Raw genomic sequence first — 26038 nt, 5'->3', positions numbered from 1 at the left:
ACCCGGGCATCTCAAACAATGGGAGATGGTGGCAGGAAGGGACAACAAGCAGGAAGAGAAGCGGGCCGTGGGGAGGAGAGGCGCAGGGAGGAACTGTACAGCCAGCACCAGGACAGGACTCGGGGAGGGCACTGTTGGCTCTGATGGCCTGAACAGGCCAGTGACTCCTCTCCCCAAAACAAGATGATGGTAAGGAAGCTGGACAAAAACTGTCCCACAATCATTTCACATTCTGGAAATCAAAGGCGGATGATAAAGAAATTTCTTGAAAAATTGCTAGAGCTTAGGGTAAGACCAGCAAGAGGCCACACACATTGCCGCCACGCCGTCCCTGCCCCAACACCACCACCGATCCCTCAGTTCTGTGAGAGAGCACTTCGTTTTTATCAGGACAGGGCCAGGGCCATGAGAACTAGCAGCTGTGCTATCAGAAGGGGTAAACTCAACTTGGGGCATTTGGGGCAGGGGTGGAGTGAGTGCTGGGGGGGAAGGGGTGGGCAGGAGAAAACCCACAGCTCTGTTGGCTAAAAGTGGCAAGTTTGGTAGGCCCTAACAGGGGAAATTTAGTTCTTCTATCTTGAGCTTGTGGTCTGAATGAGGTGAGTGGTGGAGCAGCCAGCAATATGAAGGGGAGATCCCGGAAAAAATGAGACAATTATAGAGGAGCTAGACATGCTCTCCTCATATCTGTGGCCAACGGTGAAACTATAAGCATGAGGAGGGGAGACATGAGAGAGCCCAACAGACAGAAAAAGCCAGGCAGATCTGAGAACTGGCTGAACTCTGAACTCACTTCCCAACCCACAAAGAGATGGATCGAAAGAGTTCGGCAGAAGCGTTACAAGCTTAAGCTGCTTCAACACAACCTCTGCCCAAATCCCTGGCTGACCAATGAGCTAGGGAGACACAGGGCTAACGCCTAGCCAGGCAAAAAAGTAGAAATGAGAGGGAAAATCGCTAAGATTTTGTGCAGAAACAGCAGTGGCTGCACACCATCGAGAAGTCACATTAAGTTCAAGCAAATTACTTAAAACATACACACATACACACACCTATACCTCTAAAAAAAATAACACTTCAGAGTTCCTGCAATATATTACTAAAATGTCCTGTTTAATAAAAAATTACAAGACCTGTAAAGAAACAGGAGAGTATGGCCCAGACTCAAGAAAACAAGCAGTAACTAGAAAAGGACCCTTGAGTGGGCCTGGATGTTGGACTCAGCAGGTGACTTCAAAGCGGCAGTGACATATGTATTCAGAGAATTGAAGGAAATATGATGACAAGGAATCTCAACAGAGAAGCAGAAATCACAAATGAGAATTCTGGAGTTGGAAAGTACAGTAACTGAAATAAAAAATTCACTAGATGGGGTCACAAGCTAGTGCAATATGGCAGAACAAGAGTGAGTGGACTGAAAGAGGCTTTAACAGAAATTCTCCAATCTAGTGAACAGAAAGAAAAAATATCAAAGAAAAATGAACAGAACGTTAGATTCTGTTTTGATTCAACTCAAAAACAAAAAACTAGAACTTGAACCTGTGGGTGACTGACATCAAGTTCCCAACATATTTGTGGTGAAAGTCCCAGGAAGAGAGGAGAAAGAGAAAGAACAAATAGTTGAATAAATTATATTCAAAAACTTCCCAAATTTGATAAAAAATATTAATCTACCAATCCAAAAATTTCAATAGATTCCAAGTATGATAAAAACGAAGAGATCCACCCTAAACACATCAGAGTCAAACTGCTCAAAGCCAAAGATAAAATAAAAATCTTGAAAGCAGCAAGAGAAAAACAATTCATCACAGAAAGGGGAAGAGTAGGATTAAGAGCTGACTCCTGAGAATCAGCTCGTTCTTGTCAGAGGCCAGAGGGCAGTGGAATGACAGGTTTAAAGTGCTGGGGAGTGGTGAAAAACGGTCAACTAAGAAAGAATTCTACAGTGAGCAAAACTATCCTTCAAAAATGAAGAAAAAAATAAAGACATAGTTCCTAGATACCCAAAAACAGAAAATTTGTTTCAAACAGACCTAGTCTACAGAAAATACTGAAAGACATCCTACAGGCTGAAAGGAAATGGTAACAGAATACAACTCAAATCCACAGGAAGATACGAAGATTACCGAAAATGGTAACTTTCTTTGAAAATATAAGATTCTTTAAAGTAATAATTACAATACTGTATTGTTCCATTTCTTGTCTCCATCAATATTCTTGTCTTATCTATTTTGTCTGATATTAATAAAATCACTTCAGGTCTCTTATGATTATTGTTTGTATGACATCTTTTTCTTTCCTTCATTTTGTCTCAAACTCTTTGAATCTAAGGTGTGACTCTGGTAAAAAAAAAAAAAACATACAACTGGATCTTATATGTATAATACATATGACAATAATAGTACAAAGGATGGTGAGGAATGAAGCTGTATTAGACCAAAGCTGCAATATTTTACCAGAATAAGACACACACGTGTGTGTGTGTGCACCCACAAGTAAGCAAGCATGTGCACACAACAGTAAATTATAAGTTGAAGATGTAATCCCTGATCAAGAACTAAGAAAATATAAAAATAACAACATAAATAACTAATTAAAAAATCACAAAGGGATTTAAAAGGTACAATTAAGAATTATTTAACAGAGGGTGCCTGGGTGGCTCAGTTGGTTAAGCGACTGCCTTCGGCTCAGGTCATGATCCTGGAGTCCCTGGATCGAGTCCCGCAACAGGCTCCCTGCTCAGCAGGGAGTCTGCTTCTCCCTCTGACCCTCCTCCCTCTCATGCTCTCTGTCTCTCATTCTCTCTCTCAAATAAATAAAATCTTAAAAAAAAAAAATTAAGAATTATTTAACAGAAATCAGTAAAGAAGGAATAGAGGAACAATAAAAGATAGGAGACATAAAACAAGTAGTTAAATAGCAGCCATAAATCCACCCATATTAACAATTACTTTAAATATAAATAGACTAAATGCTCTGATAAAAAGGCAGTCATTTTCAGATTGGCTAAAGTAAGATTCAGTTGTATGGGTTTTTTTTTTTTTTTTACCAGAGACACACCTTAGATTCAAAGAGTTTGAGACAAAAATGAAGGGAAAAGATGTCATACAAATAGTAATGATAAGAGACCTGAAGTGATTATATTAATATCAGACAAAACAGACTTAAGAAATAATAGAAAAAGAGGGAGGGACATTTCATATTGAGAAAAGGCCAACTGGTTAGGAATAGTCTGTAGGAAAGACCATCTACTAAGCCTTAAAACAAGTCTCAATCAATTTTAAAAAATTGAATCATACAAAGTATGTTCTCTCTCCACAATGGTATTAAATTATAAATCAAGAAAAGAAAGTTGGGAAATCCTCAAACATTTGGAAATTAAGAAACACATGTCTATGTAACCCAGGATCACAGAAGAAATCATAAGGAGAAATTTAAAAATACCTTGAATGAAAACGAAAGCACAATATATCACATTGTATGGGAAACTTAAGGGGAAATGTATAGCTTTAAACATGTATCAGGAAAAAAAATCTAAAATCAATGATCTGGGGTCATAATCCCAGGGTCCTGGGATTGAGCCCCAGGTGGGGCTCCCTGCTCAGCGGGGAGTCTGCTTCCCCCTTCCCCCTCCTCGCCTTCCACTCAAGAGGCTTAAAAACAAACAAACCAACCTAAGACCAAATCAAACTCAAAGCTAGTAGAAGGAAGGAAATAATAAAGGTCAGAATGGAAATCAATGAAATATAAAACAGAAAAACAACAGATTTTTAAAAAAATCAATGAAATCAAAAGCTGGTTTTCTGGAAAGATCTGCAAAATTAATAAACCTTAGCTAGACTGACCAAGAAAAAAAGAAGGCACCATTACCAAAATTAAGAATGAAAGAGGGGATATCACTACGATGCTATAGAAATTTAAAAAAGGATTATATGGGATTATTATTATAATTAACTTTATACGAACAAAATAGACAATTTAGATGAAAAAGAAAAATTCCTAGAAAGTCACAAATTACCAAGATTTGATGTGAAACAGAATATAGAAATAAAAATAGAAAAAGGACAGATAACTAGTAAAGAAATAGACTTAGTAATTAAAATACTTGATAAAGCCTCAGATTTATATTTTATTCCTGCTTTGCACAGTAGTTCTGGTAAGACTGTGAATTCATAATCATTTGAAAGTGATCTGGAAATGCAGCCAAGATAGCAGCCAATATATTCATGATTCTAGAACAAATGCTACTGAATCCTCATCTGTTACCCATCATGCTTACATCTTCCTAATAAATTGTCTACTGTAGCCCATTACTTATGAAGTATAAAATTATGTGCTTATATTTAACGGATCAACACTGAAAAGATAACATGTTTTCAAGGAAAGAATGGATTTCTTTGTGGTCTAATATCTAATAAAAGAAAATGGAAAGTATTTGACGGTTAAATCCATCCTTATGCAACAAAAGCTTCCACTGTAAGGCTCTTTATTGGGAAGTAAATGATATCAAGTGGTTTAAAGGCTGAATAAAGCTCTCCTGATAATCTGAAACAGGAAGGGCAAAAAGAAATCTAAAAACCAGACACAGATCTTTCTATCCAGAGTACAGAACATGTTTATCTTTGGAGATAAACCAGCAATCCCACAGACAATATGACTTCCCGTGTATTGATATATATGTGACATATACCTACTGGATGATTTTCGACATTTCTTTTACTTTAGCAAGTTAGTAGTAAAAGGCAAAACCATAGAGGTCGGCTGGGGCCCGGGATTAGTAAACCAAGTACAGAGTTTGGATTTTATTGTAAGTATGTGAGGGAACTGTTAAGAGTTAAGCAGGAAAGTAACATTATTTGCATGAGAAAACAGAGCACTATGTTGGCTGCTGTGTGGAGGAGGGACAGTCAGGCAGGCAGCAATAACACAGGAAATAAGCCATGAGGCCTGGACCAGCATGGGGATGACGGTGATGATACCATACATGACTTCAACTCTTTTAAATCTCCTAGCGGCCAGCAGAGGCAGGTACTGCTGTCTTCCTTTTCTAGGTACAGGTATGTATTTGTCCTCACTGAGCACGCCAACACAGAAAGAGGTTAATAAAGTCATGCTGCTAAGCAGGGCCCAACTCAAACCCAAGAAATCTGGCAGAAGAGCTGAGCTGTTAATCATGTACACTACCTAGTTAGAGTATTAAGATAAAGAGAATAGCTGAAGAGAATGCTTCGAGTTATAGTTACTGGACTTGCAAATGCACTGGATGTGGAGATGAAGGAAAGAGAGAAGACTCCTAGGTTTTGCTGGAGCAGCAAGGTGAAGTTAGTAGTATAATTATATAGAGAGAGAACATAAAATAAGAGGAAGGGGTGGTCCTAGGACCCGGGCCTGGAACGCTGCAACATTTAAAAACTGAACAGAGGTGGGCGTGGGTGGCTCAGTCTGCCTTTGGCTGGGGTTGGATTGAACCCCACGTGGGGCTCCCTGCTCAGCGGGAAGTCTGCTTCTCCCCTTCCCCCTCCCCCTCCAGCTCTCTCTCCCAAATAAATAAATCTTTTAAAAATAAATAAATAAATAAAAATTTAAAAAATTTAGGGGCACCTGGGTGGCTCAGTTGGTTAAGCATTTGCCTTTGGCTCAGGTCATGATCCCAGGGTCCTGGGATCGAGCCCCGCATTGGGCTCCCTGCTCAGCAGGAAGCCTGCTTCTCCCTCTCCCACTCCCCCTGCTTGTGTTCCCTCTCTCGCTGTGTCTCTCTCTGTCAAATAAATAAATAAAATCTTAAAAAAAAATTTTTTTTTAATTAAAAAAATAAAAACTGAACAGAGAGATAGGAACCAGCAAAGGGGACTAACAGAGAACTTCCAGTGCATAGGAGGGAAACAGGGGGTGTGCCAAGAGCAAGAGACTGAGTATGTCCAGGAGGAGGGAGGAAGCAATGTGCAGAACGCTGCTGGGAGGCTGTATACAGTGACAACACAGGAGGGACCACAAGGTGTGGCAAAATGAAGCTTCCTGGTGAAACTGACCTAAGTGTACCCTCACCTTGTGTTGTCTGCTCTGTCTTTAGACCCTAAGCTCCTGGGCAGTGACTGCGATCTCAGATTCTCAATACTTACCTTCTAATTTCAACGCAGAGGGTAGAAATGAAATTACACACATGCTATGTAGTGTCATGTAGATGCTAAATTAATTCAAAAGGTTTTCTGGCTGATGATTCAGGTGAAGATTTCAATATGATGGCAGGCACTCTTCCATTTCCCACCTCATAGTTCACATACCGTGAGAGATCCGTTTTGTGTGCTGGGTGAGGTGCTACTCTGCTCCCCGTGGGCTTGCGTACTTCCGTAGAGGGTCAGGTTATGCTCACTGGTCTGGCCGGCATAGTCCTGAGTGTGTGGCACTCCATATTCTGTGGGAATTCCATTCTGTGGAGGTGGTGGAAACGGGATGGTAGTAAAAGGCTGAACCATTGCGTCAGGAGTTGTTGTTGGCTCCTGGTTACCCTAAAACAAATAGTGGAAGAGAAAATAAGGAGAAAAAGTGACTTTAAGTTCTCATTACATGACTATTTTTAAGGTGAGTATACAAAATTCTCTGAATATTCTCTCTTCGTTCTGGTAAAATGGAAGGCTTACTGCCTCAGGACTGGGGCAAACACTGCCATACACAGAGATGTATATATGTAGCCACGCAAACATACACCCAACTTTGGTCAATTTGTGGTTCTTAAACAGGTCCATGACCATATTAAAATTGATTAGTTACCGAAGAGTCAAAAATTTTCCTTTAAACTAAGTTTAAAAAAAGTGCCAGGGCGCCTGGGTGGCTCAGTTGGTTAAGCGACTGCCTTCGGCTCAGGTCATGATCCTGGAGTCCCGGGATCGAGTCCCGCATCGGGCTCCCTGCTCAGCGGGGGGTCTGCTTCTCCCTCTAACCCTCCTCCCTCTCATGCTCTCTGTCTCTCATTCTCTCTCTCTCAAATAAATAAATAAAAAATCTTTAAAAAAAAAAAAAGTGCCAGGAAATTTCTCACGCAAGAAGTATTCACAACAGTATGGAACGAGCTCAAAGACACACAAATCAATCAATGAATGAGCAGAAAATATCCAGATAGACACATGCATATACAGTCAGTATTAAGTCATCAAGTCAATTCAGTAGGAGAAAGGAAAGCCTTTTTAAGTGAATACCTACTGGGAAAAAAAAAAACCTAAACTCATCCCACATATGCAAAGGTTAACTGGAAGAGATAACAGACCTAAATATAAGAGTGTTTTAAAACTCTGAAACATCTAGAAAAAAAGAGGGTAATTGTCAAAATTTTGCAATAAACAAAGAATTCTTTGGTCATAAAAAACAAGAACCTTTGAAGAAAAACTTGATAAACCGAACTCCATCAAAATTTAAACATTTCTTGCTCTTTGAAAGGTACCACTAAGATAATGAAAAGACAAGATGGAGCATGGGAGGCAGCATTCACAGTACACATATCTGGCAAAGAACTGTTACAAATCAAAATGAAAAGAACAAAAGCATCTTTTTTTTAAGATGGGTTAATGACTTTATTTATTTTTAAAGATTTTATTTATTTGACAGAGAGATAGAGAGAGAGAGCACAAGTAGGCAGAGCAGCAAGCAAAGGGGGAGGGAGAAGCAGGCTCTCCGCCGAGCAGGGAGCCCAATGCGGGGCTCGATCCCAGGACCCCGGTATCATTACCTGAGTGGAAGGCAGACGCTTAACCGACTGAGCCACCCAGGTGCCCTGGGTTAATGACTTTAACAGACAAACTCCCATAAAAAGATAAGCCAAAAAAAAAAAAAAGATATACCAATGGGCAGGAAATACACGAATGTGTGGCTCAACATTAGTCATCAAGAGTATGAAATTAAAACAAAACGTGCTACCCTTTCACACCAATTACAAGGGCCACAAGACTGAAAATACCGAATGTTGACAAGGATGTGGAACAACAAGAACTTTCATATACTGCTTGGCAAAGTGTAAAACAGTATATTCATGTGGAAGAACTGTTCTGCAGTTTTATTTTTTATCTAGTTAAAATACTCCTTATATTCACCCTGAAGAAATAAAAGCTGATGTGTACAGAGACACTTGTACAAGTATGTTCATGGAAGCTTTATTCATAATAGCCCCAAACTGAAAACGACTGTACTGAAATCAACAGAAAAATGGATAAACAAATTGTGGTTTATTCACAAAATGGAATGTTACATAGCTTAAAAAAGAGAGGAAAAAAAAAAGAATAAACTACCAACAACACAGATGAATCTTAAAGCTGTGCTAAATGAGATACAAATCTATTGTAACAGAAGTGAGAAAGTAGTTGTTTCTTTTTTGGGGGGCAGGGAGTGATGATGGAGATCTGGAACATTCTAGGATGACAGAAATGTTAAATTTCTTGTTAAGGATGATGGTACCAAATTGTTAAAAGTCATCAAACTGAACACTTGATGTCACTACACGTTAATAACAACAAGGGAAAAATACGGCAATAAAAAAACCACTGGCAAACATATTAAGCTGTGAAATACCTGTCATCATTAAGAATCACCCGCCCCTATGACTCATTCTACACACAATAAGGCGACAATCCTGCACTGGAGATAAAGAGAACGCAGAGGCAACTATAGCTATGTACTTAGAAAAGCCCAAGAAATTAAGTACAAATGAGTAGACCTAATAATAAAATTTTGTCATATTTATACATTATTTTACAACCAGCAATAACCAGTTACTCAAAATGGCAACAAAATGTATAAGATAAAACACACGATGTAGGATATAAAACAAGGCCTGAATAAACAGAGAGATGTATTTTGTTTCTGGAGGAATGCTTCATACAGAAATGTTAATCCTTGCTAAAATAAAATGTATACCTAATGTCATTTTGTTAAGACTTTATTTATTTATTTAGAGAGTGCGTGAGGAGGGGGGCAGAGGTGAAGGGAGAGAGAATCTTGAGCAGACTCCCTGCTGAGCGTGGAGCCTGCCATGGGGCTCAGTCTCACGACCCTGAGATCATGACCTGAGCCAAAACCAAGAGTCTGATGCTCAACTGACTGGGCCACCCAAGTTCCCCTACCTAATGTCATTTTCAGTCAGAAGCAAACAGAACCTGGAGAAGAAAACAGGACTAAATATAATTCTAATTGGTATGTGAAAAACTACTATGAAAGTTTGAAAAGGGAAAAGCTATGAAGTGGGGCATACTCTATCGTACAGTAAGACTTGCCATAAAGCTACTGTGATTAAACACTAAGCATATACACAGTGATTAACAGAACACTGATTATCCTAAAACAGTTTCAAGTTTATATAGAAAATTAATAGAAGATAAAAGTAGCATTTCACTTCAGTGGGGAGAAATTATTTATTTACCACAGAGGATTTGTAAAAGCTGGCTACCCACCAGAAAGAAAATAAATGAGCCCCTCACAGTGTATACTCCATACGAGAAAAATTCAAGAAGGAATAAAATCTAAGAGAACAATGGAAACTAAGAAAATACAAGAAAACTTGGGAGCATAACTGGGGTTGGGGGACTCACATAAGATAGGAAGATAGGAAACCTAAAAACCAGGAAGGAGAGAAAGGACAGACATGGCTGCAAAAGTTAGGAAGGAAAGGAGAGCGGGGGAAGAGGGAAGGCAAGGGAAGGGAAGGGGGAGAAATGGCCTTTCGAGTCAAAAGAAAAACCAACTGGGGCAAACAACTGCAACAGATACGACAGACACTGGGTTGTCATCACTAATGTAATAGTAGGTTATACAAACTGATAAGAAACACACACAACAGAAAAAGGCAAACAATATAACTGAACAATTCACAGATGATGAAATACCATCAAAACGTTCAATCTCACTAACATATAGAAAAACATATTAACAGCAAAACAAGTCCAATTTTTTAGTCATCTAATTAATAAAATTTTTAAAAAAAGTTTTATTGCCTACACAACAAACTGCATCTACTCATTTATAGTGTAAGCACTGACATATATACATGCACTCCCATGAAATCACCACCACAAACTAGGGGCATATCTACTCCAAGTCCCCAAAAGTCTCCTCATGCTCCTAATAATAAACATGTATGACTTTTGTAATAAAGCCTACCAAATTGTGCAAGAAAAATGTAATCAATAAGAGGAAGTCGATATGCTGAAGCACTGAATTATTACTGTGCTATCCTTAAGAAAATGGTAGTGACGGGGCGCCTGGGTGGCTCAGTCAGTTAAGCCTCTGCCTTCAGCTCAGGTCATGATCCCAGGGTCCTGGGATCGAGCCCCGCATCGGGTTCCCTGCTCCGCGGGAGGCCTGCTTCTCCCTCTCCCACTGCTTGTGTTCCCTCTCTTGCTGTGTCTCTCTCTGTCAAATAAATAAAATCTTAAAAAAAAAGAAAGAAAAAGAAAATGGTAGTGACATTACCTAGAGACAAAATTAATAACTGTCTTTCATTTTCAAGTTACACAGCATCAAAATTCAGATGTCTCCAGTGTCCAAGAATCATCTCTAAGTGGTATTAAGGATTGCTTTATATAAAAATTTTTCCTTTGCTTAGTTTTTAGAAATTAGGCTATGAAAACCTTTAATTTTTGCCCATAATTTTTCAGGAAAAAGGTCTATCTTTGTCACCCACCACCATGTAAGTTCTTTTCATGATCGCCAGGCTGGGGTATTGTATATGACTTCTTAGCTATCCTGGGTGTCCTAAGAGAGAAATAAAACAACCCTCTCCCTTCTTCAAGTTACACAGGGCTGTATCCATATCCACCGACCTGCCTGCCTGCCCCCTGCATGAAGCACACTGCTTCAGAAGCCCTCATAGGATTTACTGGCCTGAAGTCAGATATGAAAGATAAAATTCAAATTCAGGTGGATTGGTGAATGCAGGAGAGCAAGAGCACCAAAGGTCTCTGTAGCTCTACACTCCCAACTCCAGGCATAAATATAATCTTACAGTATATACGAAGGGTCTACTAAATAATCAGTAAGGCTAAAAGACACTGCTTCCCAGTTATGATTAACACAGCAAAGGGACTTGCTTTCCATACTCCAACTCGGCTCCTTGCAGACTCATTCCTGCTCTGGCCTCCCTTCGCCCCCAACCCAACCATGCTGGGAGTGAGGTGCTGGCACATGAGTTCACAGTACTGACTCTCCCACAGGGGTAGTCTTGACAAAGCTGGCTCAGTCAACTGAATCAACACATCAATTAGCAGTGGGGGGTAGGGGGAGAAAGGTAAAAACATTTTATAGGATCTACTTGTAGCCTTGACACTACGTGTTTCAAAGAAATACAAGGCAGGCAGAGGCTGAACTGTTTCCTGAAAAAAGGGAAATGTAAACCTTTGTTATGAGGCCAAAATGAAATTCTCAGCAGATTATTTTACTCCTTATAGGAATTTTTAAATTTTTGTTTAAAAAATACATTATGTTTATACACTAAGGGAATGAAATTGGAATCGGAGTGATTTTGCATTTTATTTCATACACTCTATATAATGTCTGAAAATATCCCCAATAATCTATGATGATGGCAATGATTATCAATGCTAAATGGTTTCAGATTTCTATTAAATTTCCAGGATATATTCCAAAGTTATAAGTTCAGAAAAGAAATATGATAGCCCCCAGGCAAACTATGAATAATAGTTCACATGATCATTTCTAGGCAAGATTTTACCTCTATGTTTAATATGAAAATGTTTTGTTTTTAAAATCATGGGCTAAGCACAGCTTAGGTATATATCACCTGAGAAAATGAGTTATTAACTTTTTTCTTGTAGTCCAAAAAACTAGACATAAATTCTCTTTTACCTAATTTAGCAGTCTATAAATTTTCCCTCCCACGAGATGAACAGACAATAAGTAGTACTACATGCAAAGAAAGTTTCTATCTCACTTAACAAAAATCTAATGAAGATTTAACTCCTTTAACTCCTTTCTTCCCTAGAATATAAATTGTGATTTTATGTGAAAGATGAGAAGAAAAACAAACTGCATTTCCTTTCAGTTCTTATCAGTACATCCCAGGAAAATGAAGGTTCTCTGAAAGCAGGACTACCTGCCCACCACATGAAGCACCTAGCTCCAGAAGAAGCCCTCACAGCGTTGACTTCACACCTCCCTCCCCTCACAACTATGCCAAAATGCCAGCTTCCCTGACCACTCAAACTCTCAGTCCCTATTTCTCTCTGTCCTCTCATCTATAATGATACTGCATTTATTTCATCTTCTCTATTAGAACATAAGCAAGAGGTTTTTGGCCTGTTTGGCCCACTGACACATCCCCAGGACTAAGAACTACACCTGGCATAGAGTCACAAAGCACGACTCTTACTTAAGGGGTTCGCATGAGCAGAATAATAAAGCAGAACATCTAAGGTGAAGAGTGGTCCCCATCTTGTAGAAAGCTAACTGTGAAGACAGAGAGGGTTGTATCTAATCCTCCTAAGACCCACATGAATTTACTACAGGAATTGGCAGGGAATTATAAACAAAAGTAATTCTTTGGTTAACTGCTTTCCCATCAGCAACATAATTTACAACACTACTGAACAGTCACACCTTCCAAATTTCCAAAAAAGCTACCTACATTTCTAACACTCTGGTTTAGAAAGTAAGAAGATGTGGCACACTCATAAATGAGTGGCAAAGCTGCTTTTCTAAAGTTATTTTTAAACAAAAGAAGGAGGAGAAGGAGGAGAAGAAAAAGAAAAACCCTGAAGAGACTTACATGAAACAGATACATGTGGGATATAGCATTATTTGATATTTCAATAATTACTCAACAATCAATTTGATGTCCTGCCATCCCACTGTTGTTTTATTACCTACACAAAAGTTCAAGAAGAGAAATATTAACAGGACCAAAAATAGTATTTTATTTCACACAGAATGCAGGCCACGGTGACTTAATTTTTAGAATGCCATTCTGATGAAAACTCAAGATGATGCCTGCATAGGAAAGGAATATGGGGATATAATGACTGAAGATCAGTTTTTCAATGTATTATTCCCTAATACAAACAAATTTGTTTATTACATGACTTAGACACTACCTAAAAGATTATCAAATCCACCTGAGACCCAATAAATTCCATATTTCACCAAGGGCAATGCTGAAGTACATGGTTAGAACATAATTTGAATCTCAGCTTTGTCATTACTGTAGTTGTAAACAGTTATGTTATTACCTACCTTTCCTGTGCTTCAGTTTCTTCCTCTAAAAAACAGCAATGTTAATGCCACACATTGTTACAAAGAATTGTAAGATAAAATGTGAAGTGACTAAAACACTATACTCCCAATAAAAGTTGCTCTCCACCACTGCAAGCACCAGCTAGTGGGACCAAACTTCCACAACTGAGCAAATGTTAAAATCCTACTAGATCCACTGTTGTGGATGTTACGTGAAATTTTAAAAAACCGTTAAAGACTGTGTTTATGGGAACAACACTGAAGAAACAAACTACAGATATACAAAACTAACCATAGCATAAGGGAAAACAACAGCCCCCCCCCCCCAAAAAGAACAGAAAAGAGAAGAAAAAAAATCTACCAAAAGTAGTTTTTAAAATGATCACTAGCTGAAAAGGCAGTGGGGAGAGGTATTTGAAATTCTGTTTCAATTCTAAGACATACTAATACCTGCTATGGGTCCACAACTCGTGGGCACTGAAAACATCGTAACGCAAGTTAGAAATCTGCCTTCCAGGAGTTTACAATCACATTAAGGAGCCTACCATAAACTTCAATACAAGTCAGAGTGCTACATATGAGCACTAAATAAATCGGTGACACAAAGGTTCACACCATCATCTACTAAATACATACTAACTTCCTCTAGGCCCTTCCTCAACGGTACATACTAAATGCTCACATTTAATGAATGCTTATAAAGTATCTGGCAATACACTAAGCACTTTGTAGGTAAAAACACACAACATATATAAACTGATTTGATTCTCACAGCTGTAAAAGGTAGATATTTCCATTATTCTCCTTTTACAGATAAGGAAACTACCATTTAAAAGGGTTAAGTATTTTACTGAAAAACCATTTGGCTAATAACCGGCATAAACAGACTCAAATCCAAATCTAAACCATTTCTCAAGCTGGTGTTGCTAGTCCCTACTCCACATGGCATCTCCAGCAGGGTCCGCAACCATTTTCCCCCCAGGGCATATTATATACAACTCCCAATCATTAATTCTGTGTTGCAATGAGTCTAGACTTCTACATTCCCCACATCTGGTGCTTCCCCAAATCACAGCCGGACCGCTATAGCACAGATCAGTTTTGCTCCCCATGCTGTATCCTCTATCAAGAATATTCATGCATAATGAAAACTTAGCTGGACATAAAGGATCAACTCAAATAATCCCTTCTCCATGAAGCTATCCCTAGAAAGGAAGTATGGCATAAAGCAGGGGTCAGCAGGCTTTCCCTGTAAAAGGCCAGATAATATTTTAGGCCTTGCAGGCCGTCTGATGCAACGACTGGCCTCTGCTGTTATAATATGAAAGCAGCTACAGACAATATGTAAACGAATAAGCATGGCTGTGTTCCAGGACAACTTTATTCATGGGCACCGACACATGAATTTCATCTAATTTTCACATCTCAAAGTCATCATCTTCTGATCTTTTTCTAACCATTTAAAAATGTAAAAATCATTCTTAGTTCACGAGCCTTACAAAAACAGGCAGTGGGCCAGATGTGGCCTGTAGGCCATAGTTTTTTGACCCCTGGTGTAAAGGAAAGAGGTTAAGGTTTAGAGCCAAATAAGTCTGGGGTCGAATCCTGACTTGATAACCTATTAGTTCTGTGACACTGAACAAGAAACTAAGTCTCAGTTTTGTCAACTAGAACACAGACAGGACAGCTATCTACTGGTGAGGCTAATGTGAGACAAAGAATCAAAAATCCGCAGATCAGGGTCTAATAGAGCAGACATGCCAGCAAGTGTTGCATTCCCATTTCCTGTTAGAAGAAACTTCTTCCTCTCCTGTATTCCCATAGCACTTAGCCTGCACTCTGAATGTGTATAAGATCTATAAATTCAAAACTTATACTTATCTAGATAAGTGTCTTATCTTTCCTATTAAATATTCTTTATGGGCACCTGGTCGGCTCAGTTGGTTAAGCGTCTGCCTTTGGCGCAGGTCATGATCCTGGGGTTCTGGGATTAAGTCCCGCATGGCATCGGGCTCCCTGCTCAGCGGGGAGTCTGCTTCTCCCCCTGCCCCTCCCCCCTGCTTGTGCTCTCTCTCTCTCTCTCTCAAATAAAATCTTTTTTAAAAAAAGCTTCTTTATGATGAGAGAGGACTGTTTTGTACATTGTAGAATCCCATACAGTGCAAAATAAATATTAAGCATTAAATAAAAATTTTAAATAAAGGAGGATTAAGATGGAGAGTCACATGTATGCACACTATAGCAAACTCCTTTGTTTGGTTAGAGAGACAGCATAACTAATGAAGGATAATACATGCTGAAACAAATGTTATCTTGGGTTGATATCATATTGGATAAGAATGCTGGGGTAAGGAAGTGAGAATTGGTAGAGTACCATTAGGAGAGAAAAGACTCAACATTCATGTGCTTGTGCTTTAGATCCACAATTTCCTTCAATCTCACAAACACAAAAGTTAAGAATGACGTCTTTCTCCTTTAAACAACACATCTGTGATCAGAATGAATCACTGATAAGAAGTGATCAATATGAACTTTATAACAATAATCATTTTGTTATTTAGGTAGAGCGTCTTCTCACCAGTTTATTACCAGGGCCAGTGTCACTTAGCATTTTCGTCATGCTATAGGAAAATGGAAATTAATTCTCTAGCTTTGCAACAAAAAGAAAATATTTTTGCCTTTAAGTCTTTTATGAATTAGATCATTTGTATCCCCTGGGATTTGCCTAGATAGGCTCAAATTTCAAACTCTACCTGCCTTTGTAAGAGTTTTACAAAAAGTACTCAGCTGACAGAGCCTAAGTTCTTCTCAGACTTTGTCCTGAAAGCAATGGCGTCTGCCTGATGTATGTGACACTATCACAGAAAGACAGAACACTGGATTGAAGATCATCAAGAAGCAATTAAAATAATTTTTTAAAAGCTCTGGGGTGCCTGGGTGGCTCAGTGGGTTGAGCATCTGCCTTCAGCTCAGGTCATAATCTCAGGGTCCTGGGATCGAGCCTCATATCAGCCTTCCTGCTCAGTGGGGAGTCTGCTTCTCCCTCTCCCTCTGCCCGCACCCCGGCTTGTGTTCTCTCTCTCACTCCCTCTCCCAAATAAATAAGAGCTTTAAAAAAAAAAAAAAAAAAATCCCTCAACCACCCCCCCCCAAAAAAAAAAAAACTTTAAAAAAAAAAAAAAAAAAAGGTCTGTAGCAGAATGACAGACCAAGAAGATGACCTAGAGAAAAAAAATGAATGGACAGATATGCACAAAGACAAAACAATGCACATTTACCAGACATACAGTGAAATTCATTCCAGAGTCTCCATTTACTTACACACTTAAGACAGGGCCACCCCAAATCTCTGTTCTTTGGTATTTGAAATACTCTGTATTGAAAACAAACGTCCCCTCCGTCAGTCTAAAAACAGTCAGGTTCTCTATTATACTACTGGTGTCTCCTTTTGTTCTTCAAACCACCATACTGACCTGGAGGGAGGGCTGTAAAGTAAAAGTGTTTCCATTTCTCATCTCAACCGAGTTTCACCCTCTGAACACCTAGAGCTGAAAGAGTTAGTATCTAATAGTCCTGAACATATTTCTGGTAGCAAAGATAAGTTAGATAAAACTCAGGTGCTTTCTCTTTAACAGTGAATATAAATCATACCCAGAGTTGAAAGATGCCAGACAATCCACAGGTAAATAAAAACTGGAAGGAAAAGCCTATACATGGAGTCTCCCTGTAGCCTCCAGTTTTCGTGTTCAGATTGAATCCGAACAGTTTATTCTTTATTTGGTTGTCTGTGACTTAGTAGATGGCTGGGATTCCGAGGAAATTCACTACAACAGATTTAATGATTGTATGATAATGATTATACTAATAAAAAGCCCATCACCAACTAAAATATTAAATTTAAGCAAAAGTATTATCTGATTCCAAGAAAGGAGTCTAGGGACAAATCTATTCCTGCTACAGTCTCAAAAAGATCACTCACCCCACGCAGTACCCACTTCCACTACACTCTGCCTCGTACACCCACAAATTCATCTTTTACCTGGCTCCTGATAGCAGAGATTCCCACATTTAATTGTGCATAACAATCACCCTGGGAACATGTCTTAAAAAAAAATCAAGATCCTTTCCCCACAGATTATTATTCAGTGCGTTGGGAGTAGGGCCCTGGTACTCCAGGTTTGGGGGTTTGGGAAACATGGAGAAACACTGAGAGGCTTTGCTGGCATAATGAGAGAGCATTATGGTGGCGATAGGTACCTCCAGAAAATGCCCTGAAGCATCTATACTTCTAGAAGAAGGGCAGAGATTACGGAGGGAAGAAGTTATGAGAGGAAGATAGTAGTGGCCAGAAATGTAAGTTACCTGAAAGCAGACGGGCCTTCTTATATGGAACCAAAAGACAAAAGAATCAACACTAGTTGTTTTGTTTGTTTGTTTGTTTTAAATGCAAACCTACTGAAGTACAAGCCTAACAATGGTCCTTCTTTTAGAGTAGGTATAACTGAAGCACCAGGACCCAAAGCATGAGTGTGCTACAGCCACATGAAGGGGAGATGGAGTGCAGGAGGGGACCAAGTGCAATCCTGAGCTCTTGCAAACAAGAATAAATAAAACAGGAAATACTTCATGCTTAGAATAAAAATAATAGATACAGGCTTGGTCAACAGGTCTACTATACACTTGTCTCCAAATCTCTTGTCTTCAACACACACACACACACACACACACACACACACACCAGCGTGCGCATCTTTCAAATTACTCAGAAAAAAGTCAGCCTGACCTCTCCCTGAGGCTGAGTTCTGCCATCTCAAAGCAATGAATATTTAAACAGAAAAATAAATATTTCAGAACAAAGTCATTCAAACCAATAGTCTATTAGGTTAAAAATGAGAAACCCTGTAATAGTCTTAATGTCTCCAACCTCCTGAAAGCTCTCTCTTCCGTATCTTCTGTAAGCAGTATTTAGAACCTCAAACATCATGAATCATGTCTTCCACCCACAAGAGACAACAAGAAATACTCAGGTCCAGCTACGTGCTTCCTTGGAAACGTTAGGTCCCTATATCCAATATGGTTGGTTGTCTATTCTAGTCAATATAATTGATTTATACAATTCATGGGTGATTATTCTTTATTGTAACCAAATTTTCAATACAATTTAACTTATTCCTTATTTTTGTCTTCATGGGCAATTAAGTTTGCATCCTCTGTATGTTAAGCTGCAATATCCTTAAAAAAAGCCATAGTTCAGAATAAAACATGAGTAAGATTTTTGTAGTGCCTACTGAATCAGAAAATATTTAGTTGTTCTTTATAGATATTGCATTGGATGTCCTATTATAGTTAGTTCACTTCTTCAAAAGTGAGTAAGTCATAGAACATATACAGTAACAGACAGAATTTTCCCCCATACCCTTCCCCAAACAAAACTGCATTCTGTCTGCAACCACAATCACATGATGGTTTGTATTTCCTCTATTGGTTTCACAAGTAAAGCCCTAAGTGGATCAGGGGCTGAGTCACATGTGCTTTCTCATAGCTTCCTCACCAAATGATAAGTGCACAGCGGGTGATATTTAGAAAGTGTCTGCTAATTGAAGCGACCAGGTAGTTGAGTATCTGCTTCTGAGGCGGTAAGAACCTTTCTCTTCCTAGATTTAGGAAGTCTGCAGAAAGCTCACCATGATATCAAGAATTGTTCCTAAATATTTACCAAGGCCTTTTTTTTTTAAGATTTTATAAATAAATAAAATAAATAAATTTGACAGAGAGAGACACAGCCAGAGAGGGAACACAAGCAGGAGAGAGGGAGAAGCAGGCTTCCCGTGGAGCAGGGAGCCCGATGCAGGGGCTTGACCCCAGCACCCTGGGATCATGACCTGAGCCGAAGGCAAACACTTAACGACTGAGCCAACCCAGGCGCCCCTACCACAGGCCTTTTAAATGCACACGTTGACGGGAAGGCTGTGGGAAAAATCTGTGCTCTGCGCGCAGGAGAAGGCAATAAACAAGCGTCTCTGCTCTCAGCAACTCCCATCTAGGCTATTCCGAGAATCTCTCTTCTAGGAATTCTCCTGTCTTGAACAACCTCAACCTGATCAATTTTCAGGCAGCTCCCAAAACGATCCCTCTAAAATAAAATCTGAATCAGGTATTGTTAACTAATTCTCTTCTGAAAGTCCAAGGCTCCTCAATGCCCATGGTCTCAAGTCCAAACACCTTTGTATGGAAGTCATACCCCCTGTATCCTTCACCCATTCAGCTTCGATTCTGGCCACTGAGTATTTACTGAGTACTCTGCAGGGCCACACACTGGGTTCTAGATGCTGGGGAAACAACAGTGACTAAAGAGACAAAGTTCCTACCCTTAGGGAGTTTACATTCTAGAAAGGAAAGACAAATAAGCAACAGGCAAGCCGAACAAGAAACAGCTGGTGAGCTGTGGAGGAGAATAAAGCAAGAAAAGGGGTACGGAAGCACTGGGCTGGAGGGACAGAGGACTGCTTTTTGATACCGGGTAGTCAAGGAAGGTACTGACTGAGCAGACACCGGAAGAAATCCAGAGAGCAGGCCGTGTGCCTGTCTGTGGGGAGAGCGCTCCAGACAACGGGAACACAAATGCGAAGACTCAGCCGCAAAAACGTGCCCAGCTTATTCTAGGAACTAGGAACAAGGGGGCCCAGTGTGACGGAACTGGAACAAGCAGCAAGGAGCAGAGCGGCAGGAGATGAAGGGAGAAAGGTGGCAGTGGGCAGTGAGAGATGCTGGGTAGACATCTTACAAAGCTTAAGGGCACTACAGGAATTTTGACTCTTACTCTCCAGCAAGGGTTTTGAGCAAAGTGGCATGGTCAGGTTTAGGTTTTACAGGGACAACTAGCAAAAGGCAGAAGCAGGCAGACCAGTTAGGAGGCTATCTAATAACCCACCTGAGAGATGACAGTGGCCTGGCTCAGGTGGTGCTCTTATGTGTATTACATCCTGGAAGATACCTTGTGCTGTCTCACCTCCAGTTTCTTTGCACCTGCTATTCCTTCTGCTTAGAAAGCCTTTCTCCTTCCTACCCATCTGGCTAACTTGTACACACTCTTTAATATTTAGTTCAGTCATCCACTGTTCTCTGATTCACTCAAATAGGAAAAAAAAAAAAAATTCCCTCCCCTTATCCCCCCTGAAGCTAATACTTACATTCTATTACAGTTATCTGTTTACATAAATACTGCTTCTATAGAACATGGACTCTTTAAGGGCATGTAACTGTCCAGGCCTAATTAATCTTTGCATCCCCAGTGACTGCTTTAAAAATGTTCAGGAAGTACTTTTTTTTTTTTTTTTAAGATTTTATTTATTTGACAGAGGGAGAGAGCACACAAGCAGGGGGAGCGGCAGGTAGAGGGAGAGGGAGAAGCAGGCTCCCCACTGAGCAGGGGACACAGGGCTCCCACTGATGCAGGGCTTGATCCCAGGACCCTGGGATCATAACCTGAGTTGAAGGCAGGCATTTAACCGACTGAACCACCCAGGCACCCCCCCCCCCAATAAATTCTTGTTAAAGGAAAAAAACAAATACATCAAAGCTATTAGAGTGTATAAATAGCTACAGACTTTTGTTAATTTTAAGAGAGACAATGAAATTAGTACAGGAAGAGACCCAAGCCCATCCAGCATGGGGAAACATGGGTGACATGAGGAAGGGAAGACAGATCTGTGAGGGGCACCACAAACTGAAGGAGCTTACAACAGGACTATGAGCTACAGCAGAGGCAGGGGGAAGCACATCAGGGGACAAGTGCTGGGGGGAATCGGGGCGGTGGGGGGCTCAGAGTCTGGCAATGGGCTCCTAGACCTCAGTCCATGGGGCTGATGAGAACAGGCAGTGAGGTGGGTGTGCAAGGAGAAAGGATCAATTCTAGAAGTCCAATTTTCTTAAAAAAGATTATTCTGATACAAACGACTAATTAGATTGTACCTTTCAGTATTTGAAGTTCATTTCTTTTTTCACATGCATTCTAAAAGATCTTTCATAGTTATTTTGAGGGTGTTTGGGGCAATTTATTTTCCCTTTTTAAATTAGTTTTTATTTTTCTCAAATTAATGCATGTACATGATAGCAAATCTAATGGTTGCAGAAGAGCTCATCAGAAAAAGCAGCAGTGTCCTGTCTTTCCCTTTGCCAACCCTCTTGTGAGTGATCCTCTTAACAGTTTCTTAAAAGGCAGCAGCTTCAAGGCCAGAGGCTGCCGTTAGGGGTACCGACTCCTCTTACCTCTCCAGGCTTAGAAGACACGTCAATCTGTAGATCTGTGCACACAGGATGGAGGACCTGGCCTCCAGGTGGGTCAGGTGAGCTAACTGTTCATATAGCAAACTTTGACCAAATGAGAGGAAAAAAGTAGATAAAAGACCTCTCCACACTCCCTTTGGAAGGACTGGCCAGAGGAACAACCATTCTACAGAACCTATCTGAAGACTTCTAGAATCAAGTACAGATGATCCCCAACTTAACGATGGTTTGACTTATGATTCTTCAACTTTACAATGGTGTTAAAGAGATACGTATTCAGTAGAAACCATGCTTCAGATTTTGAATTTGGATCTTTTCCCAGGCTTGTGATATGCAGTACGATCCTCTCTCCTGATGTTGAGCAGAGGCAGCCACAGTTCCCAGTCGGCCATGTGATCACAAGGTCAACAACCTGCATGCAGACAACCCTTCTGCAGCTAGCCAGCCACTCTGTCTCTCACTTTCAGTACAGTATTCGGTAAACTACATGAGCTAGTCAACACTTTATTATAAAACAGGCTTTGTGTTAGGTGATTTTGCTAACTATAGGCTACTTTAAGTGTTCTGAGCATGTTTAAGGTAGGCTGACTTACTATGTTTGGTAGCATCAAATGCATTTAAATGCATTCTGACTTACCACATTTTCAGCTTTCGCTGAGTTTATCGGGGCATAATCCCACAATAAGTCAAGGAAAATCTGTAATCAGCAATACCTGTTACAAAGCCTTGGCCAGCCCGCCTTCCTTGTTTCACTCCCCTTTCCTCACCCCTGCTTTCCTAGGACTCCAGTAAAATGTGAATAAGGTTTTTTCTGTTTTGGCATTTTCAATGGAGGTAAAACTGGTATATAACATTGTTAGTTTCAGGTGTGCAATATAGTAATTCGTATTTGTATACACTACAAAGTCATCACCACAGTAAGTCTAATTATCCCCTGTCACCATACAATTGACCCCCTTCTCCTCTGATAAGCACCAATCTGTTCTCTGGATCTATGAGCTTTGTTTTGTTCATTTTTTTTTGGTTTTGTTTTTTAGATTCCACATATAAGTAAAATCATATGGTATTTGTCTTTCTCTGACTTACACTATTTAGCACAATACCTTCAAAGTCCATCCATGTGGTTGCAAACGGCAAGATTTCCTTCTTTTTATGGCTGAGTAGTATTCCACAGTGTATACGTGTAAGTGTGTGTGTATCTCACATCTTCTTTATCCATTCATCTGCTGGTGGACTCTTAGGTTGTTTCTGTATCTTGGCCATTGGGAATAATTTAGCAGGTAAGGTTTTGTCTTGGTCTTTGCTTTCTAAAGAACACTGACTGAGGGTATCATCTGCCTTACCTCTTGTATTTTCCATCTTTGTGTCTTAAAGCTCTACATTTTGGTAGGTATCTTTGATTCTATTTTCTATTTGTCTGAGGCATGTTTTCTTTTGACAATCACACTCATGATCTATCTAAGCCTCTTGTGCATTCTCAAATCGCTCCCTTTCCATTACACCCAGTAATGGTTTTATGAATGTATTATCTTCCTAACTCTGACTATATTAGTTGGAATTCTGCTTTAAATTTTCCTCTATTCCTTGGATTGTCTGTTTCCCTGAGGGCCAACTTTTCTTTTTGTTTCTTCTAGTCTCTTTCATATTGAAAGTTCTTCTCATATGGCCAATGGTCTTCATGCACTAATGATCCAGGAAATAAGGACCTGGTTAGCTGGTATGGGTTTTCGCTGCTATTGTATCAGTAAATCTGTTTTCTGATTAGTTCTCTCCCTAGAAATTCTTTTTTTTTTTTAAAGATATATTTTTTTAAGATTTTATTTATTTATTTGACAGAGAGAGACAGCGAGACAGGGAACACAAGCAGGGGGAGTGGGAGAGGGAGAAGCAGGCTTCCCGCAGAGCTGGGAGCCCGATGCGGGGCTCGATCCCAGGACCCTGGGATCATGACCTGAGCCGAAGGCAGACGCTTAACGACTGAGCCACCCAGGTGCCCCCCTAGAATTAAAATTCTAACTGGGAACTCAGTGTGAGACCAAAAAAAGAGCATGTCAACTAGCAGGCTTCATTTTGGTGTAAGCTGCTAGGAAAGTGTGGAATGATCTCCTCCCCAAATATAAGACTAAAGGAAGGGTTGCCAATACCTAATGTGAAAAGAATTAAATTTCCCCAAGCATTTTGATCAACTTCTTTAGAGCCAAACCATCTGGTGTTTTTGTTCTTCCTTTTTTTGATGCTGGAGAAAGGGGGCAGTGCAATACTTGCTGGCCACTTGCTGGAAAGCATTGGAGATGCTGCACAGGTCAGTTATCCCTACATAATACACACGGAATCCCTATTTGCTACTCCTTCTTCACTCTGCTCTGAGGCCAGAGCCTCTCTGGGATTCCTGCTGGGCAGACTGGCTTCCATACCCCTAGCAGCCCCCTTGTCCTCACTGTTAGGCTTTAGCTTCCATTCCATGTATCCATCAGTTGGTTCCCATTTGCTTTAATTTTTCCAGAAATTTGTTTAACTCTCTTCTTCATTAGTAATATCACTCTTTGCCCTTTTCTCTTTGCTGTTACTGGTTTACTTCTTTCTGCACTTTCATATTGTCAGTGGGGTCTCACAAAGAGATAAGAGGCTGTGAAAGTATCCCATAACTTGACGAAGTCATGATTTATTTTCTGCAAAAGATTTCAACCACAAGTGAGCTGTAGAATTCAGGTTCCTTTTTTAAATTTTGCGAAAGGACATGGGTTCGTGAACCCATGAATAACCCTTTAAGAGCACCAAGATTCCTTAAAAGTGAACTAGAGAAGCTTAAAGGAAAACGAAAAGTATTTACTGCAATTCCTGAAACAGTCCTTGTACTTATGCTTTTGTAAATCAGATGCATTTGGATTACAGGAAGCAAAGCAACTCAGGAAGTATCAAAACTAAACGCGTACTATAAGTCACAGTCCAAACATCACCTACAAGCTCACTCAGCACTATGTGCTAAATCCTGACAAATACAAAACACTTTCACGGGTCTAATCACTCTCAGAAAACAAAGCAAAACAAAACAAAAATCAAGTATTTACCGATTAGAATGCCTAACTCTTCACCTTCTACCTCCTTCACAGAATGTACAATCTGGCCAAGATCAGACGGCAGTCTAAAGGGAGAAAAACATTTCCCGACACCCTACTGATCTCTACCACACGGATCAATAAGGCATGCCACAGACTCTGACCCTTCAGTCAGGAATGGAATGGCAATGAAATATAAACTAGTGACTGCAATATTAAATCTTTATCACAGCGAGACAAATAAACCTAGAGAAGGAATTAGAGTCCTATGTTGGAAAAGTTCACCCAAAAAGTGATCATAAGTAAGCTGTTATACTAAAACAGAAAAACCTGTCCCAGAGTAAGACAGAATATTCAACTTAAGAAAAAAGGATGCAGAAAACGCAGAATGGAGATCCAAAATCAGTTCCTAAGAACACCAAAAAGAAGCTGTCTAAACTTCAATGGTGGCTTAGTAACAAAACACTTCCAGATTTCACTCTACACTTCTTTCCATGTCAAACCAAATGCTCCAAAACAAAAACAAACAAAAAAATCTTTAAGCATCTTTAAAAAGCAAAAAAATCAAAGGATGTATCTCTTTCTTCTTCCTACTTACAATCTTCCTTACCTATAACTATGTTATCATTATCCCATCAATTGGACTACCCAGCTCATTCAAGAATAATTTTTCAGCAAAGAATGCCCAAAATACAGGAGTTGAAATTTTTTACTTATTCTAGGATTTTCCCTTTTGGGAAAGAGGAGTATAAGGACTTGATATTTTAGCCTTTACAGACTACACATCTTTTGTTAAAGGTCTGAACTTCTCAGGAGAATGTTCTGACAGCAGAAAGAACACCAGACAGAGACTATGTAAAAATGAATTTTAGCTCCAGTTCTGCCATTACTTTGCCATATGACCTTGGATAATAATCTACCTCCCCTTGGGATCCACATCCTGACTGGTAAAATAAAGTTCACTTTAGTTCTAAGAATCGATTCTGTGATAAAGAAGCCCTACCCAATGGGCCAAATGCACTAAAAAGGAAGAAACATTAGGTGTATTACCATGTGAAACTAAGTATTTTCTCTGGAACAGAGAGAGTCAACAAAGTGCCATTAAGTAGTTCATCTGCTCCCAGGCCCAAAGTGGCTAAGAGCTACTGTAACGGTACCTTGATTTCTCTCTTATCCTGCGCAAATGCTCCCATAGGATTACTAAACCATCAACTGCAAAACTTCTGTGCTGAGATAAAATTTCAGGAAGCTAATGCTGTGTATAGAATTGTTAAATTGATCAATTCTGCACTTTCCCATAGGAACCTAAGGCTCCAAGAAAATTAGCAGACAGACATTTCTCAAGGTTTTGGCCAAAGGTGAGTTACAGAGATTTTTCTTATGTAAAGAAAAAGTTAGGGGCACCTGTCTGGCTCAGTCATTGGAGCGAACGACTTTTGATCTCGGGGTTGGGAGTTCAAGCCCCACGG

The 26038-nt window shown here is 39.8% G+C and overlaps 1 protein-coding gene across 6 annotated transcripts in view; it reads right to left on the bottom strand.

Annotated features, from left to right (window-relative positions):
- The window catches only part of RBFOX2 (RNA binding fox-1 homolog 2), a 274381-nt gene that overhangs the window by 53507 nt on the left and 194836 nt on the right, over window positions 1-26038 (bottom strand). For all 6 annotated transcript variants that reach the window (XM_044915336.1, XM_044915338.1, XM_044915340.1 and 3 more), the window contains exon 3: window positions 6282-6506. In XM_044915336.1, coding sequence (XP_044771271.1) covers window positions 6282-6506 — 225 coding nt within the window. The remainder of the gene's footprint in view (window positions 1-6281; window positions 6507-26038) is intronic.

The sequence above is a fragment of the Neomonachus schauinslandi genome, chromosome 5, assembly GCF_002201575.2.
Source record: "Neomonachus schauinslandi chromosome 5, ASM220157v2, whole genome shotgun sequence".
In the NCBI taxonomy this organism is placed as follows: domain Eukaryota; kingdom Metazoa; phylum Chordata; class Mammalia; order Carnivora; family Phocidae; genus Neomonachus; species Neomonachus schauinslandi.
The sequence above is the reverse complement of the archived record's forward strand: the minus strand, read 5'-3'. Positions and strand labels throughout refer to the sequence as shown.